General features: G+C 38.7%; 2 protein-coding genes across 3 annotated transcripts in view; one reads left to right on the top strand and one right to left on the bottom strand.

The window, feature by feature from the left end:
- Positions 1 to 54: 54 nt before the first annotated feature.
- Positions 55 to 9603, top strand: LOC146718590 (mitochondrial inner membrane m-AAA protease component AFG3L1-like). The gene is made up of 16 exons (XM_085452901.1): positions 55 to 391; positions 1515 to 1605; positions 1816 to 1931; positions 2068 to 2217; positions 2324 to 2398; positions 2940 to 3064; positions 3155 to 3428; positions 3573 to 3710; positions 3943 to 4096; positions 4180 to 4287; positions 6695 to 6820; positions 6951 to 7061; positions 7283 to 7398; positions 7496 to 7696; positions 7887 to 8081; positions 8261 to 9603. Exons 1-16 carry the CDS (start codon positions 284 to 286, stop codon positions 8486 to 8488), a joined length of 2316 nt encoding a protein of 771 aa, XP_085309027.1. The 5' UTR covers positions 55 to 283; the 3' UTR covers positions 8489 to 9603.
- Positions 9604 to 9820: 217 nt separating this feature from the next.
- dbndd1 (dysbindin domain containing 1) overlaps positions 9821 to 18493 on the bottom strand; it is a 29643-nt gene continuing 20970 nt past the window's right edge. For both annotated transcript variants that reach the window (XM_085452903.1, XM_085452904.1), the window contains one exon: positions 9821 to 11435. In XM_085452903.1, the coding sequence (XP_085309029.1) occupies positions 11281 to 11435 (155 nt within the window). In that variant the 3' untranslated portion in view covers positions 9821 to 11280. The remainder of the gene's footprint in view (positions 11436 to 18493) is intronic.

Here is an 18493-nt window from a genome sequence, read left to right as displayed (position 1 = left end):
TTAAGCAATGGTTTTAATTCTGTCTGTTAATGACCGGTCTGCAACTAAGAACAACAAAAAATCCAAATGAAGATAGATCTCTTTGGCTTTCCAACATTAAAACTGGGCTTAACAAAAACAACAACAACAACAACAAAAAAAAAAAACCCGCTGGAAGACTGGTGCCTACCTGTAGCGTCTGTAACCAAAATCTCGCGAGATGACTGTGATACGCACCGTGCCTCCGGTGCCTCTCCTAATGGCTCTGCGGTGAGTCGGTCCGTCAGTCAGTCGGGCTGACAGGATGAGTCTCCTCTCTTTGACTGTCGGCTACTGTAGGAACCGAGTCCGGACGCTGAGCCGCAACTATTCCTCTTCATCTACTTTTCGCTTCTTCGTGGTTCTCACGTCGGTAGGTTGTAAAAACGCCGTTATTGTTTTATATCAGCTTAACTACACTTAAAAAAAAAAAAAAAATAGATGACGCAAGTTTTTTTGTCACCTGCGTTTGCTAACAATGGTTTGCAAGGAATTATGTTAAAAGTTTGTTTTTTGGTATTTTTTAAAATCCAGATATAGCAGTCAACTCCAAAAAAACCCAAGCAAGCTGCAGCAGTGTTTATTTATCATTCCTGCATTGTTTGTTCTCTCACGGTAGGCGATGTCCGTTCCGTTAATGTAGTTTATAAATCAGTTTCCTCAGTTTCATAATACATTTGTTTTTAAAGGGGCTCTCTCTCTCTCGCTCATTTATCCATCCAGTTTCCTTTAATATTTAAAACTGTTTAAGAAGATGAATTGCATCACCCATTGTCTCTCCTTCATAAAAAAAAATCTACTAACTACTATTAAAAATACATTCATAGTATTCAGTTTCTTTCTGTAGTCAACTGTATAGGGGAAAATTGTCACCAACAGGTGCCTGTATTCCACTATGGGATCATTATTTTTACCGGTGTGAATGTGTATGGTTGAGCTGTGTAAGATTAATTTTCCAGAGTCATAACCTGCAGCAATGGTTTTATTGCGTGCACTATTATGTATGTTTGATACTGAGAAATGCTCTCTCATAGTGAATCACAATTTGAGCAGTTGTATGGTAATCAGTTTAGTCAAACCATAAACATAACTGAATCAACATTAAATATGTGCAGATGGCCAAAATGAAGTAAATATTTGACCTTAACAGCAGCTGTTCAGTGTTATTGTTGCAATGACTGCATATAATTAGGTTATATGCAACACATTTCAGTGTGCCTAGATCTTAATCAGATTTCAGTAATCCTTAAACATGTGAGCAAACAAAAGAGTTTTTTTTAAAATGTAAAAACACGAATACAGTCTCTGCTTCATGAGACTGTATCCTTTCTCTCAGTTAGTTTGTTTACATCTCTGTTTTCTTTGTATTATTGTAGGCAACTGTTGTTGTGATTTGGCAGTAAATAAATAAAATTTAATTGAACTGAATCTATTTCATGTACATTTCTTTTTATACATGGCTTTTGATGACTGACTTCACTGCTAACCTATTTCAGAAGAAATCACTCATCCAAAGAAGATGCGGAGGTTTACATCAACACATTTTCCAAGTTACTCGGTTACTTAGCTCAAGGAAACAGCCAAAAGGTAGTCCATCTTTTAGTGCTGTTTACCTTTTTAATGACTCTAAATCAGTGTGCACATAGACTGTAAACCTTAAGGGCAGTGTGAAGAACACAATTGCTTACTTTTCTATGTATTGTTGAACTGTGTATAATTTCTTTACCCAGTGAGTTTGTAAGCCCTGTATTTCTCAGCTCTGCCGCAATGAACAGTTGTGTTATTATTGCTGTTCAGATGGAAATATAAAAGAAGAGTCTCGTGGAAGGGAATGGCAGGACTCAAATAACGGGAAGGACCAAAGACGAAAACGATGGAAAAAAGGGGAATCATACTGGTGGTCACGCTTTCAGGTGTGAATCATAGCCAGAATTGTGGCAATAACTGCCTCGTCTTCAGTCACTAAATAATAACAAAATATGCTTACTAAAATGATTCTATATAGGAGTTGTAAACTAAAATATTTTTTCATTATCCTATTTCTAACAGGAGGAATTTCCCTTTGATGATAAAACGGTCCAGAACCTAGCAGCCGGTGCAGCAGGCATGGCCTCAGCTTTCTTGTACTTTCACTTTAGAGAAACAGGAGTCCAGATCTCCTGGAAGGATTTTGTGCATCACTACTTGAGTAGAGGCTTGGTGAGAGGCAGAGATCGTTTTAATTACGGTGTCTTCCTTACACCTGTGTGTCTGTGCTTGTGTTTGCAACCATGTGAACAAATGATTCCTTCTGCTCTCCTCCCAGGTGGGCCATGTCGAGGTTGTCAACAAACAGTATGTCAAAGTATTTCCAGCCCCCGGCGTGAACACATCACGAGTGGTCAGTTTCATTAAATGTCCCAGTGTGTAATTGCAGTGTCTTATACAAACTAAATGCATTTATTTTTACTGTTAAACTGATGAGAATCGACAAAATGTACTTCACTATATTGATAAAAATGACTGTATAAACAAACAAAACAAACATCTTTCTTTTTCTCACACACTGTATTCCCATTTGCTTTTGTTGGTAGAGGACACACATACTTTCTGAAATTCCAAGAGCACAAGTTTTAAAATACAGATCTCAGCAGGCGACATATTTGTATTTGGCACATAAGTACTTTCGTTTTCATTTTCTCACTGTCTTTCCTTATCAATTGCTTTTTTTTTCTAAATAAAGCTTGCTAACCTTTATTTGCAGCAGGCATTTGACTGATTACACTGAGAAAATCACACGAGGAACAATTGCTATTCTAACAATGCACAATGGTAGTGTGCCTCCTCCGAGGGGCTGCAGTCCAGATGAAGAGTCAGTCAAAGTACAGTAAAGGTAGATATACTTACTACATATACTACATGCTGTTGTCTTCATGTTTCAGAACTATTTGTGGTTCAACATTGGCAGCGCAGACTCATTTGAGCATAACCTGGAGCTAGCACAGCAGGAAATAGGTCTGGACTCCATTCAGAAAGTACCTGTGCTCTACAGCAGTGAAAGTGATGGGTGAGAAAGTACAGCAGCTTCACTTTAAAGTTACTGCATATATAGGTTATTAGAATCGATGTCCTAACTAAGGTTTTTCTCTTCCCATAGGACTCTGTTTTTGAGTGTTCTCCCAATCTTACTTGTGGTCGGATTTTTACTTTTTGCAACACGGCAGGGGCCGATGGCAGGAGGACTTGGTGGCTGGGGGAGAGGAGGCCTCTTTGGGATAAGTGAATCCAAAGCCAGGATAATTAAAAACAATGTCAGTGTCCATTTTAAAGATGTTGCAGGGTGTGAGGAGGCCAAACAAGATATCTTGGAGTTTATCAATTTCCTGAAAAGCCCACGTCAGTATCATGACCTGGGTGCTAAGATTCCTAAGGTGTGTCATTTCTTGATAAAGAAATTTATTATTTTTATTAAAATAAAGCAATTCTGCACTTCTGTATTCTGATCATACTCACTGGAACAAAAAATTCCTTAAGATAGAAAATACATTAAATCTGATTAACTCCCTTGTTTACAGGGTGCAGTGCTATGGGGTCCATCTGGAAATGGGAAGACTTTGCTAGCTAAGGCCACTGCAGGAGAGGCCAACGTTCCTTTCATCACAGTCAACGGCTCGGAGTTCCAGGAAATGTTTGTCGGTGTGGGTGCAGCAAGGGTTAGTACGGAGCTGAATGATTGGACTCTCAACAGGTCTGAAAACAAAATGATGGGTCACATGCTTGTGATGCTGCAGTGTGACCACAATATGTGCAAATACAGCAGATCACTGAATTACTCATTCTCGTATCAAATTAAAATGATGAAGACTTTCTACTTTTGGGTGTTTTGGCAATGTCAAAAATTAGTATAACTGTAGAAATAAATAGATCTTTTCTGTGTTTTATTAGATAAGAGATTTGTTTGCCACAGCTCGAAAAAATGCTCCTTGCATTCTTTTCATTGATGAGATTGATGCCATCGGCAGAAAGCGGGGCAAAGAAAACTTTGGTGATGAGGGCGAACAGGAGAACACCCTCAACCAGCTGCTTGTGGAAATGGATGGTGGGTAATTATGTTTTATGTCAACATTTCTGATGCTATTTTTTCACAAGCCCTCAGTCCTCTAAATGCTTTTGTCATTGCAGGATTCAACAGCAGCACTAACATCGTGGTTTTAGCTGCCACAAATCGAGCCGATATCCTGGATCCAGCTCTGATGAGGCCTGGACGCTTTGATCGACATGTATACATAGGTGAAGTATAAATATTAACCTCAGATCTGCCTACTTCCTCTGCAGTCTCCTCGCTTGTTGCAACTCAGTTACCTTTTATGAAAACTATAAATATAAAACCATTATTTCTTTGTTTATTAAGATGCATTTCAAATTTCAGTTAATTTTCAGATTATTGGTGTCTGACCACAACACCAAGCTCACTTTTACTTTTGCTGTGATTAAGTTTATTTTATTTTTGATTTCTGTTTCCCAGTTTATTATTCCACATGTGATTCACTGGCTCTGGTGTGCATGCAGACCCAGATGGTCTGCATAACTTTGACTTTCCCTGCTTTAGATGAGGTGTTACGTTTGACATTATTGAAACTCATATCTTGTACTTACTGTATGTTTCTTCTTGCCTGTTTACGTCTTATGTCATTAAAAGCACGTGTTGCATAATGTTTGCTTTTATCTTCGGTTAATTTGATATTTCCTGCCTGCTAAGATCTAATTTTCCTAACACCAGGACTACAGGGTGGGTGGCCAGACCACTTTTCTCTATCAAAGAAAACAAGATCATAATGAGAGAGCTGTTTTTCTATAAAGGACAGATTAGGTAACTGGAGGCCAACACGAGGGATGGGATATGTTGCTCATTTCCCTGTTATTCTCTGTTCCCCGTCCTTCTGTCTGTGTATATTGTCTTTTGTAAACAGATGACAGAAAGATGGGAGTGCTGAAAAAGTTCACATTTCTAATTGGTTTAATGAGCAATTAGTTATGTAACTTGGTATTCCAAGCCACAAGTTTGGCCACTGCCTTAGGACTTATATTGGGTCCTTTCCTGGATGCTTGCAAATGACAAAGGGTTTTTAAATGGTAAAATAAATTACGCTGAATTCATGGCTTTAAAAGCGAATTAAAACATTTCTCCTCCAGTAAGAGTTAATGCTTCTGTACTGAAACTTTTAAGTCAATACATTGTTGTTTTAGAATTTGCTCTGCCTTTCGACCGAATATAAACCTTTAAAAAAAAGTGTTATTGTAAAGTTTCTACAAACAAGATTCACCACCTTTTCATGCTGGCATGGTTTCAGTGAACTATTTTTGCAGTTGCTAATTGTGCACGTGTAATGCAGCAGAAGGCTGAGTAATTGTCAGCATCAGCTCTATAAGCTTTTTGTTTGCACAGTACTGTGCAAACAAATTTGAGCTGCCTCTCGATTCTTTATATTTTGCTAAATAAACTGAACATATGTGCAGTAATTTATTAAAGCATTTTCAAACATACATGGAAATACAGTATATTAGGTAAAAACATTCAAGTTAAATTCAGTTCAATTCAATTCAATTTTATTTATATAGCGCCAAATTAATTAATTAATTAATTACAACAAAAGTTGCCTCAAGGCGCTTTATATTGTACAGTAGATTGCACAATAATAGATACAGAGAAAAACCCACCAAACATATGACCCCCTATGAGCAAGCACTTTGGCGACAGTAGGAAGGAAAAACTCCCTTTTAACAGGGAGAAACCCCCAGCAGAACCAGGCTCAGGGAGGGGCGGCCATCTGCTGCGACTGGTTGGGGTGAGAGAAGGAAATCAGGATAAAGACATGCTGTGGAAGAGAGACAGAGGTTAATAACAGATATGATTCGATGCAGAGAGGTCTGTTAACACATACTGAGTGAGAAAGGTGACTGGAAAGAAAAAACTCAATGCATCATGGGAATCCCCGGCAGCCTACATCTATTGCAGCATAACTAAGGGCTGCAATGGACGTAGGCTGTTCATTGCATTCATTGATATGACCACCTTTATTCTTCAAAACAGCCTTAACTCTCTCAGGCAATTTTCTTGTAATTTCTTCAAGTAGTCTTCAGGAATAGGCTTCTTGAAGGACAATCAAAGTTATTTTCAGATGTTGGCTCCTTTTGTTCTCTACACTATCAAAATGATCCCACTCAGGTTCAATAATGTTGATCTTCAGGATCTGGGCAGGTTCTCTTATGAGTTCCTCCATACATATTGATGAGCCTTTAAACTAAAAATTGTAAATTTGGTTTCAGTACTTCATTTTGAGTCCAATTCTTGCATAATTTGACATACTTCAGCCTTTTCTTCCGGTTGCTCTTCCTTTAGAATTGCTTCTTGAAAGCCACCCTTCCACTTAGACCATTATTAATGAGGCTTTGGTGAACAGCAGATTGATTAATTGAAGGACCAAATGCATCTCTGGTCCTGTGTCAGGTCTTTGCTCGAAAGCCTGATGAACTTTTTCTCAAGATCACTTTAGAAAAGTCTAGCTCAATGAAAACCAAATATAAAGGAATTAAGGAGTGAGACTTTTGCACAGTGCTGTATATGTGACAGAACTTGAAGCAGAGTGATTTATTAATGAATTATACAGACAGTGGTCTTCTTTTTTGTTTTTTGCAGGTCCTCCAGATATGAAAGGCAGGGCATCAATCTTTAAGGTGCATTTAAGACCTCTGAAGTTGGACTCCAGTGTAGATGTAGAGACGCTGGCCAGGAATCTTGCTGCTTTAACCCCAGATTTTACTGGTGGGAATAAAAGATCATGATCACTGAATACCAAACAAATCTAAAAAAGAAAATCATACAGTTTCAGCTGATTCTTGCTTTAATTTCATCACACTCTAACTTATTTGTTGCTTCTCTGTGTTTGTATAAGGGGCTGACATTGCAAATGTGTGTAATGAGGCAGCTCTAATAGCTGCACGTCGTCTCAGCCAGTATGTCAGTAGCAAACACTTTGAGTGGGCAGTTGAAAGGGTTGTTGGAGGTAAGTCAAACACAATGAACCAAAAGAAACTGATAGTATATATGTGAATCTTTCCATAACCACTTTTTTGATTACATAAATACAATGACAATACAGTACAACTGAGTTATAAAAGCAGTGGTGTCAAAATATAGAGCTTATATGTTATTTTATGTCAATCCATTAACCTGATGTTAATATTATGATTTAAGCATTTTTTAAGATCTCTGTCGTGTTCTCAGGTCTAGAGAAAAGATCTCAGGTTCTGCAACTTCCAGAAAAAACTACTCTGGCATATCATGAAGCTGGGCATGCTGTCACTGGGTGGTTTCTTGAACATGCAGACCCACTTTTTAAGGTATTATTTACATTTCTTGCTCTCTTTTTGCAGTAATCCTGTAATAATTATAATGATTAACTGATTATAGATTCATCATTATAATGTACTCCACCAGGTGTCACTTGTTCCTAGAGGGACAGGTTTGGGCTATGCACAGTATCTACCTAAAGAGCAGTACCTATTCACACAGGAGCAGCTGTTTGACAGAATGTGCATGATGCTGGGTGGTCGAGTGGCTGAGCAGGTTTTCTTTCGTCAAGTCACCACCAGGGCACAAGATGATCTCAGGAAAGTCACACAGTCTGCCTATGCACAGGTACTCGCCTCACTGCAGAACAGGCTTATTGTAGAAATTTAGGCGTAACCAAACCGTATTTTGTCCAACAACAAAAAAAAAAGCATAACCATCCATGGAGTTAAAATGACTCATAGAGAATAATTTATGATTTTTATTGACTATATATTTCTGTTCCAGTCTTCATATTCTTCTTCTCTTCATATTTTAGATTGTACAGTTTGGAATGAATGGTGCGGTCGGTCAGGTTTCTTTTGACCTACCGCAATGGGGCAGCCTTATAACTGACAAACCTTTCAGTGAATCTACAGCCCAGGTTATAGACCAGGAAGTTCGCTCACTCATAGATGCTGCCTTCCAACGAACACTTGAGCTCATACTTGACAAGAAGGAAATGGTGGAGAAGGTGCGAACTTTTTAACATTTGTAGTAAGTGCTTCAGAGACATTTGCAGAGTGTGATGCTGCAAATGGATTTTCATTTGTGCTGAGCATTTTTCAAAACTGTCATATATTTGGAGTATGAAAAAAATGTGTATTTTAATGACCTCAAAGCTTGATGTTTCCTGTTGGTCATGTAATGCAGGTGGCAAAGCATCTTCTAGACCAAGAGATTCTAGACAGGGCTGACATGGTGGAACTGCTAGGACCTCGCCCCTTTCAAGAGAAGTCCTCATATCAAGAGGTTGTTGATTGCTTGGAGAAATCTAAAGAAGACACTTTTCTACCTGAAGGACTAACAGACTGGCAAAACAACAAAGGAGATACAAAACACCTGCAGAATCGGCAAAACACATCAGCCCTTTACCTGTAGGTTGTCTTTAAGGTTGTCTCTCATGTGCGGCACCATCTGGTCTGGACTGCAGTTTGTCAGAGGTCTGTTAGTGGTTCATGTGACTGACAACCTTAGGATAAAAGATGGTGATGTGTTGCCCAAGGTTTTGTGCAATCTGCAATTTTTTTCATTGTAGTTTTTATGTACAAGTGCACTATTTTGCTGCAGTTGCCTTATGTTTCCTTTTTCCACTCTGTGGAAGTCTCTAAGTGCAATAATACTAACAAAACATACCATGAATAATTAGAAGAGAATTATATTATGTTATTAGAAGGGAATAAGCCATCATGCTATGTTCTTATCAGCTGCAGGAATCATGTGTTAAGTTTTATTTTGAGGTTTGGATTTTCATCCTTTTGCAGATACAGTTTTCTATTCTATCCTATTATTTGCCACATGTTTAAAGTTCAGATCTATTTGATTGTTGATTGTTTTATATTTCAATCCTTTTGCAGATGTTGTTTTCCTTGGAGTCTGCGTATATTTATCAGTAAAGGTAATTAGAAATCAGTCAATGTTTTCTAGCTTTCTCTCTGCGCATACTAATCAGTGTCTCCCAGTGTCTCATAATAATCAGGGTAAACATTTATGTAGATATAAGAACTTCGGATTAGCACTGGGAAAGTGTAGCTCAGTATGGGTCAAATTGTTTGTCTTGTCTCTGTGTTACAAACTGTCCCTTAGAATATATGAAAATATCACCTGCATAGTTCACTGGTCAAAGTAGTGATTAAGAAAGATTTCTGTCCTTTTATTCTTTCAAACTGTGTTTTCAGCACATTTAATGAGGATAAAAGAAATTAGCAACAGCTTAAAGTAATACGAACACTAAAGTATTTGTTTGGTACTGTAAAAACATGAACTTTGCTGTTATTCAGGAAATTACTCTGTCAGTTATGTATTTATTTTATTTTTTCCTACTTCCTGTCTACACTCTGTCATCTACTGTTGCATTTCTTATGCCAGCTGCTCCTCTGCTGGGTAAATAGTATTTTTGTAACTATTGTACTATTATATACAAATATGTACACTAATATATACCAATCATTACTTGAACTTGCAATATGAGTAAAGTGGGTACTTTTGCACTTTTAGCCAGGATTCCCATTAATGGTAAGCCGGTGGTACATTGGTGCTATAATAATTTTAATAATAATGATTATTCAAATTCTTTGGAGATCCAAGGATGGTGAAATAAAGTTTAAAATTTCTGTTTGAATTTAAAAACTTTAACAGAACAGCCATCTCAGACTGGGTTTGGCAGTTGCCATAGTTTCCCTGCTATTTATAGAACACATTGTCTGCAGTGAACATGAGAGATGTGCATATTTATTTGCGCAGACTACATTTGTAGCGAAAGACTGATATGAAATCAATTGCTCTCCATACCATACAATACAGAATGGGTCTCCTCCACACTAGTAACAACAGAAGTCACATAATAACTTACACTGTTTTCATTTTATTTTTTCCTTCTACCATCCCAGTGTCACTTTGAATCCACTGTGTCACAGCATTCAGAATTATTGGCACTCTTGCTAGGGATGATGCAATGATCGGGGACCATTCTTCATTTCGTTGTTCTCGTGACAATGACAATAAAGTTTCTGATTCTGATTCTGATTCTTGGTATAGACAAGCTGAATATGCGACAAATAAATCAAGTAATCAGCTATTCCCTTTACTGAAAAAAATAAGAAATATTGCATCAGGAGTTAAATTCACCTTTTGGGAGATTTGAGTTATAAAATTGTTGGCACTTTGTTTTGCATGAATCTGCCTATAGTGAGATTTGACCTTCTTTTTTTTTTTAACTGCTTTAAGTTTTACCCCATAATGTTTCAGTGTAACTTTTTTTTTTACTAACTTTGGATTGCTTTATGCTAGTAGCAGCAATTGTGGCAGATAATCTATTCATAATGATAAAGTGAGCAAATTTTGCAAACACAAAGTTGGGTGTGGAAAAGTACATAGCATATAGCTGCTACTTGGTCTGTTTTATCTTTGTGAATCATCTGCACCAAATGCCAATAATTCTGCAGGGCACTGTATATACAGTTCAGTGAAGAAGTGCATTATTTTTATTTAGGCATTTAAAACAACAGCACACATTCTTCATTACGATTGAGAAAAGGTGGTGGATAGAGCTGAGCCTTGCAGAAACCAACATCCCCTGCTTCACTTAACTTACTTCGAGGCGTTACAGAATTAGCCTCAATAAGAGCTCGATGTGATGTTTCATTTAGGAAAACAAATGTTTGATTTATGATTTATCTTATGACTTTGTAATTGAGAGTGAAGCTCACTGTCATCTGAGTTTCACGTGAAGTCTAACCTAACGCTGTGGTTATGTCCGGATCAATCTCATTGTGCAAGCCCATGCTGAGAGGTTTCACTGATAAAAGTGCTATTATTCTGCTGACCTAATACCCTGTCTGTCAACCAATAAACAAAGATTATAATCTGGCAGCTCAGAGTGCACTAAGAACCTTTTGCTTGAGCAACACAATGATTGCATGTGTTTGTGAGTGTGGGAGAGAATGGGACGGGGAGAGAAGAAAGTGTGCACATTGCACATCTCAGCATCTTTAGTTAGAGTAGAGAGCACAGTGTCCAGAGTTCAGCCTGAACTCGCCAGCACCATGTAAGATTATGTGAGAGCACGGTGGCAGAACGAGGCATCTTGGTCTGCTTTGTGTGACCGCTCTGGCTGTATGTCTGGCTCTGGGTTTTGTTTTCCTCTCTGCAGGCTGGTTGGTTCATGTCAGAGATCATGGTTGCTTTGGCCTTTCCAGCTTCATTAAGGGCTCTGTGGTGTCTGAGTCACTGTGGTGCTTTCTCTCTCGTGGAGGCTCAACTTTGCTGCATCGTGTCCACGAGGGGGAGCGCATGTACCCACCTCTGGGAAGCGCAGGGTGATGGGAACCTGAGAATTAAACACACAGCGGCCTATTATAAAAACAAATGCAAATTCTTTGCTGATAAAAAATACAGATGCAATGTTTTGCATCATATGGAATCCAACATATCTGTCATGTTTGAGCTTAAAAATGCAACAGTCTTCATGTTGACGAGCATTTGTATAGATAGCTTTACACCTGCTCAAAAGATATTAGAAACTCAACACTACAGAAGCAACAGGAACCTTGCAGGATACAGCTGCTGCTTGTTTTTCCTCTCAGCCATGAAATCCTTTAATCCATGCTTGTACAAGCAGGCTGCACATATCAGCAGTGTATAAGTGGTCCAGTTTTTTGTTCATTATAGACTATTGTGAAAACAATAACCACCTGTCAGGGTTGTTATACTGTTTTCCCTGTTTTAGCATTTTCTGTAATCCAATCAATTTGGAGTATTGCTTGTATCATTTTTTTTCACTTTTGAATAAACTAATCAATAAAAAAAATTGTATTACTGCTGCAACTCGCCTTTATATCAAGTTAGTTGTTTTTTAGTATTAGCCATACGAAGATGTTTCCATTTCACACCATTTGGTGGCGATGTTGCCCCTACTAGGAAGATAAAGCAGCATGTGAGACTGTTAAAGTGACAAAAAGCTGAAAACTGGCCATCTTTGATTTCATTTCATATTGATCTGACATGATTGATGGCGTTTCCACTGGGTTTTAATTAGAGGGACAGCAACCTTCTGAGCACTGGAAAGAGTTTTGCTGACAAGCAGCTGATGATTGTTTGTTGTGTTCAAGTAGATCTATAAATGTTTGTCTAATAAGTCTGGTATATAAATATGTAACTGTGTAATACATGCACAGTAAATCTGATCTGCATTCCTTGTGTGCTTTGCTCAGAAGAAGCGGATGAAGATGAATACAGGAAAAAGCTGAAAGATACACAGAGAATAATGCAGAACAACGCTTCTTAAACACAAAATTCTCCTGCATGTGTGAAGGTACCAAGAAGGCAGCTGCAGCAAAACACTAAAATTGTACAGTTTGAGAGAATGGTTGGTTTTTTAAAGCCCTTAATGGTTTTTCGTTTGTTTGTTTTTTAAAAAACATTTAAAGGTTGAATTGCATTTAGTGAATCTTTTGACAAAACAAACAAACAAACAAAATAAAAATCACATATCAGTTTAAATTTGTATCATATTTGCTACAACAGGCATTTTATTTATTTATTTATTTTTACAATTTATTCCTTAAAATTGTATCATGCATCAGGAGGAAAATCACACCGATAATGTAAAAGTCTCAAAAACTCACAAAAACTAGTGCATCAAATGATACATTTGGCTTTAAAGGGTTAATCCTCTGCTCGCTAATTCCAGCACAGCCCAACAGAGTTTGGGAACTAGGGCAAGAATTTATCAAAGATAATGATCTGTTATGTCATTTAAAGCACATGGCCTAGAGTTCAGCTCACTGGAATCTGACTGTGCAAATTTAAGACCGTGAATCTATGAAAAGGTGTTTACAAAATGGGTTGTAACATAAAAATGATCGCTGAATGGCAACAGACAGCAAGCTGCCATTGCACTGTGTGGATTTACAGGTAATACGTTTCACATCTCAACCTGTGACTCACTGCAAATTTTGTGTCTTTGAGAGCAGAGGGGAAACGCCTCCTTTGACATGATTGATCTGGGTGTGGCATGCATAATTGGGATCGTCTGCACTGCAGCACATGAACATATCCTGGGGCCCTCTTGGTGTGTGGGGGGTGGGGTCCTATTATCACTCACAGTTTCTACAAAGGATCTGGCAATGACATGATCCCTAACTTCCATTCCACAAAATATTTAACCCACAGCTTTTAATACCATAATATGCAACAAAAATAATACAAATAGACACAATGTTTAATGATTTAATGTGCAGTAAAAGAATGATGGGAGGCCACAGCTATGCCTGTTGTTGTTTTCCAGAGATATGGGTAAACTTTATGCCTCATCAAGCTCAATTGAAAGAACAAAGAGCAAACCTGCTGGACATCAGGCTTTTGTTCATTGTCTCTGGCGCTGCTCTAGAACGTGACGCTTGATGAAACAGTAACTATGAAGCTGCTCAGCTGATCGTGTTTGGCAACATTCAAACTGAATGCTTAAAAGAACACACACGATAGATTGAAGTGAAAGAAAGCAGCTTTTGAATGTTGAAAAGGTAAACATACAAAGAAGACAGCAGAGAGAAGAAAACAAACATGCTGCAGACATACAATAGTCATATGAAAGAGGAGTTACACAGAACATGATAAGTGTTTAAATGCCTTTTGAAGGACCAGGCCTTGTTTCCAGCAGGGGGAAGTGAATTATTCAAGAACCTACATTTAGCTTGAACTCGGTCACCCATCTTTTGCTCCTCTCCTCTACTTTGCTTCCTTTAACTGCTTCCTTAGCTCCTACTTGCGCTCAGTAGTTTCCCATGGAGGCTTATGCTCAGGCAACATAGCTCAGTGCTACCTGACCCACATTTGCAATGCAAACTTCACCAGTAAAATAATTAAATCTAAGTCTCAATCTGAGGTCACCAATGGCTTTATGGGGAAAACTTGGTCCACGTTTGCTCAGTCTCACAGCCTTTAGCGTGTTTTGTTTTGCCATATGTAACTGCATGCTTTCAGCAGGATTGTTAACAATTTATTAAATTATAATTTGCATAAAACTACATGGCTGAATCATGAAGTTTTTAGGGAATCCATAAACAAATACACTGGTCCTCAAACTGGATGATTCCTACTATTGTCCTATTTGATTATGTCATGTTGTTTAAATATATATCTTTGAATCATTTAATAAAGTTATTCCTTATTAGAAGCTGTACTCTATTACCTTAGAGTAATTTAACCAATTTAACATTTTAGCTCATCTTTATGTGTTGAGTTTTCATACAAACTCACAAGAATAGCAGCTTGGTGCACTGCCCTATCTGCTGAGCTGGACACAACCCAATTTTTTATGACACCTGAAATCATACAATACAAGCCTGAAACTGCACGAAACTGAAGCAGACATGGAGAGAGGCAGACAATGGGATTAGAGATAAAGATAACCTAGAGCACAGAAGAGAGGAGGACTGTGTGAAAGATTAAAAGAAACATTGCTACAAGCAGAGTTTTTTTTTTTTTTTGAAGAAACACACTGCACAGAATGAAACAGTTTATTTTGGAAAGGTTAAAATCTTCAGACAAGTAGCGCCTACATTCTCAGACAGCTGAGCTATTTTTATTCATGATGATTATACAACTAAAAGGACACAAGTGAATGAGATGATTAGTTTAAAAATCATTTATTGTGTGCTAACATTTAATCATTGCTGGGATTCCTAATTGTTTGTATCATTAACAGCAGGATGCTGAGTGGCAGCCATAACAGCTGGTTGGATTCTCTAAATACTAAGGTGCTTTACTGCTTCCTTTATTGCCTCACCCATAGGACACACTAGACCAGGGGTGGGCAATCTCAGTCCACGAGGGCCGGTGTCCCTGCAGGTTTTAGATGTGTCCTTGAACCAACACAGCTGATTTAAATGGCTAATTTAGCTCCTCAACATGTCCTGAAGTTCTCCAGAGGCCTGGTAACAAACTAATCATGTGATTCAGGTGTGTTGACCCAAGGTGAGATCTAAAACCTGCAGGACACCGGCCCTCATGGACTGAGATTGCCCACCCCTGCACTGGATGGTTCATAAAAATGACCAATAAACTGACTTGCTGATATGTTTTGAACCTTCTACAAGAGGCTGTTGCACCTGGTAAAACCCATTAAAAGATGAACTATGAACATCAAACTGCTGTAAAAATATGTAGATTTACATAGATTTACATAAAATCTCTAAATCAAGATTATGAGATAAATTAATTGATCAAAGTATGTTCTATGGCTGTGGTTCCTTTACTAATGTCTATTATTGGTATTGCTCGCCTTTAAGGTTTCCAATAAGTAAAATTTGACAGGGATAGGCTCCAATTGGATAAATGATGGATGAAGGAAATTTTTCCTTCAGAGACTGAAGCAGGGATCTTAAAGGTTAAAATTCCCACTTTTCTAATTAAGTGATATTTTTTTACCAAAGGTTCTCATTTATATGACTTGTATGAAGCAAGTCTCAGAGGATGCTGGGGCGAATTTAGCTGTTGTTTTGGTGTTAAGGAATCTAGCATGAGTGCGGTTAAATTCTCTTTCACATCTTTCCCTGATGTCATACAATCTTCCATCAAGGTCAAGGAAAAGCGTTTAGAAAAAGGAACTCATTTTTAGATGCCATGACACAATCTTAATGAGCAACAGCTGACAAGTTGCTTGGCTGCTTGTTCTCCTGCCTTTGCACTTTCGTCCTGCAAGCAGCTGTGGCCTTTTACTAACAAGAGGAAAGTTAGTTAGATAGTTCTGAAGAGGACAGCTACAGTGGGGCAAAAAAGTATTTAGTCAGCCACCGATTGTGCAAGTTCCCCCACCTAAAATGATGACAGAGGTCAGTAATTTGCACCAGAGGTACACTTCAACTGTGAGAGACAGAATGTGAAAAAAAAATCCATGAATTCACATGGTAGGATTTGTAAAGAATTTATTCGTAAATTAGGGTGGAAAATAAGTATTTGGTCACCTCAAACAAGGAAAATCTCTGGCTCTCACAGACCTGTAACGTCTTCTGTAAGAAGCTTTTCTGTCCCCCACTCGTTACCTGTATGAATGGCACCTGTTTGAACTCATCATCTGTATAAAAGACACCTGTCCACAGCCTCAAACAGTCAGACTCCAAACTCCGCCATGGCCAAGACCAAAGAGCTTTCGAAGGACACCAGGAAAAGTATTGTAGACCTGCACCAGACTGGGAAGAGTGAATCTACAATAGGCAAGCAGCTTGGTGTGAAAAAATCAACTGTGGGAGCAATCATCAGAAAATGGAAGACGTACAAGACCACTGATAGTCTCCCTCGATCTGGGGCTCCACGCAAGATCTCATCCCGTGGGGTCAAAATGATCATGAGAACGGTGAGCAAAGATCCCAGAACCACACGGGGGGACCTGGTGAATGACCTGCAGAGAGCTGGGACCAAAGTAACAAAGGTCACCATCAGTAACACACTACAACGGCAGGGAATCAATTCCCGCAGTGCCAGACGTGTTCCGCTGCTGAAGCCAGTGCATGTCCAGGCCCGTCTGAAGTTTGCCAGAGAGCACATGGATGATACAGCAGAGGATTGGGAGAATGTCATGTGGTCAGATGAAACCAAAGTAGAACTTTCTGGTATAAACTCAACTCGTCGTGTTTGGAGGAAGAAGAATACTGAGTTGCATCCCAAGAACACCATACCTACTGTGAAGCATGGGGGTGGAAACATCATGCTATGGGGCTGTTTTTCTGCCAAGGGGACAGGACGACTGATCCGTGTTAAGGACAGAATGAATGGGGCCATGTATCGTGAGATTTTGAGCCAAAACCTCCTTCCATCAGTGAGAACTTTGAAGATGAAACGAGGCTGGGTCTTCCAACATGACAATGATCCAAAACACACCGCCCGGGCAACAAAGGAGTGGCTCCGTAAGAAGCATTTGAAAGTCCTGGAGTGGCCTAGCCAGTCTCCAGACCTCAACCCCATAGAAAATCTGTGGCGGGAGTTGAAAGTCCGTGTTGCTCGGCGACAGCCCCAAAACATCACTGCTCTCGAGAAGATCTGCATGGAGGAATGGGCCAAAATACCAGCTACTGTGTGTGCAAACCTGGTAAAGACCTATAGTAAACGTTTGACCTCTGTTATTGCCAACAAAGGTTATGTTACAAAGTATTGAGTTGTATTTTTGTTACTGACCAAATACTTATTTTCCACCCTGATTTACGAATAAATTCTTTACAAATCCTACCATGTGGATTCATGGATTTGTTTTTTTTTTTCACATTCTGTCTCTCACAGTTGAAGTGTACCTCTGGTGCAAATTACTGACCTCTGTCATCATTTTAGGTGGGGGAACTTGCACAATCGGTGGCTGACTAAATACTTTTTTGCCCCACTGTAAAAGGATCATCAAATGTGATACACATGTAAATTTACCATCATTTAAATTTTACCCCCCAAATTTTAAATGCTGTGAACTTTCAGTGACTATAAGGATTATGCAGGATTATCTTATATTCTTCTAACCACATGGATGTGTTCATTTATGTATCTACCCATTTGATTTGAGTCAATGAATTTGAACAGTTTTCAAGTCCTTTTAGCTGATTTTAAAGAAGTGCACAACCATTTTATGTGTAAACATTAAAATACAAGTGGGTAACCACATGTGACTATTTTCTCTAATTCTACTCCACTAACTCTCCAGGTCTTAAGATATTAAAGTCAAAAGTGTGTAGATGCAATTCTGCCCTGTCATACTTTTTCATTTGTGTTAGAGCACTATAATCAACTGATTTATAAGGACAATGTATCAAGTAGCAACATGAAGACAAAGTGACAATGCAAAAGGGTTGTTTGCATAAACCCATTGGATTATCACATCAACCTGCAGCTATGCTCAGCTCTTCGAAGCTTCATAGTTTATTTGAGGTCACTGTTTTGCTGTCCAAGAGGGACCCGCAACTTACTATTGTGCCATTGTCAGCAGCAGCAGCAGGCAGCTATTTGTAAAAATCTTCTACAATCCACTGTACTACACCCGTTCACCATTCAGCAGCAAACAGAAAACAACTGATACCATCCTAGGGCCTAGCTGAGACCTACAGCGGTACTAAATGAGAGTGATTATTAGACTTCAACAAAACTCTGAACAAACAATAAAGATCTGTAACAACTGGGTGTAAAAAATAAGATGATAATAATGTGTTTCCGTATAAAGCCTACAACCTGCTTCATCGTCAGTCAAAACATTAAAGTTAGATTCTGCTGTATAACAGCTGTGGCTGGCTGGTGGTTTTCTATTACTGTTTGGACCGGATCCAGATGTCCCCTGGAGTTTCTCCCTATGTGTGGAAGGCTGCTGTTTACCTCAGCTGTCAATGTAGCTGAGAAGTGTCCACCTTTATTTGT

Source organism: Copadichromis virginalis, linkage group LG1, assembly GCF_057382275.1.
Source record: "Copadichromis virginalis isolate Kocher_CV1m ecotype Utaka linkage group LG1, C_Virginalis_male_GT1.1, whole genome shotgun sequence".
Classification (NCBI taxonomy): Eukaryota; Metazoa; Chordata; class Actinopteri; order Cichliformes; family Cichlidae; genus Copadichromis; species Copadichromis virginalis.
Note: the sequence above shows the minus strand (reverse complement) of the source record. Positions and strands in the feature narration are given on the sequence as shown.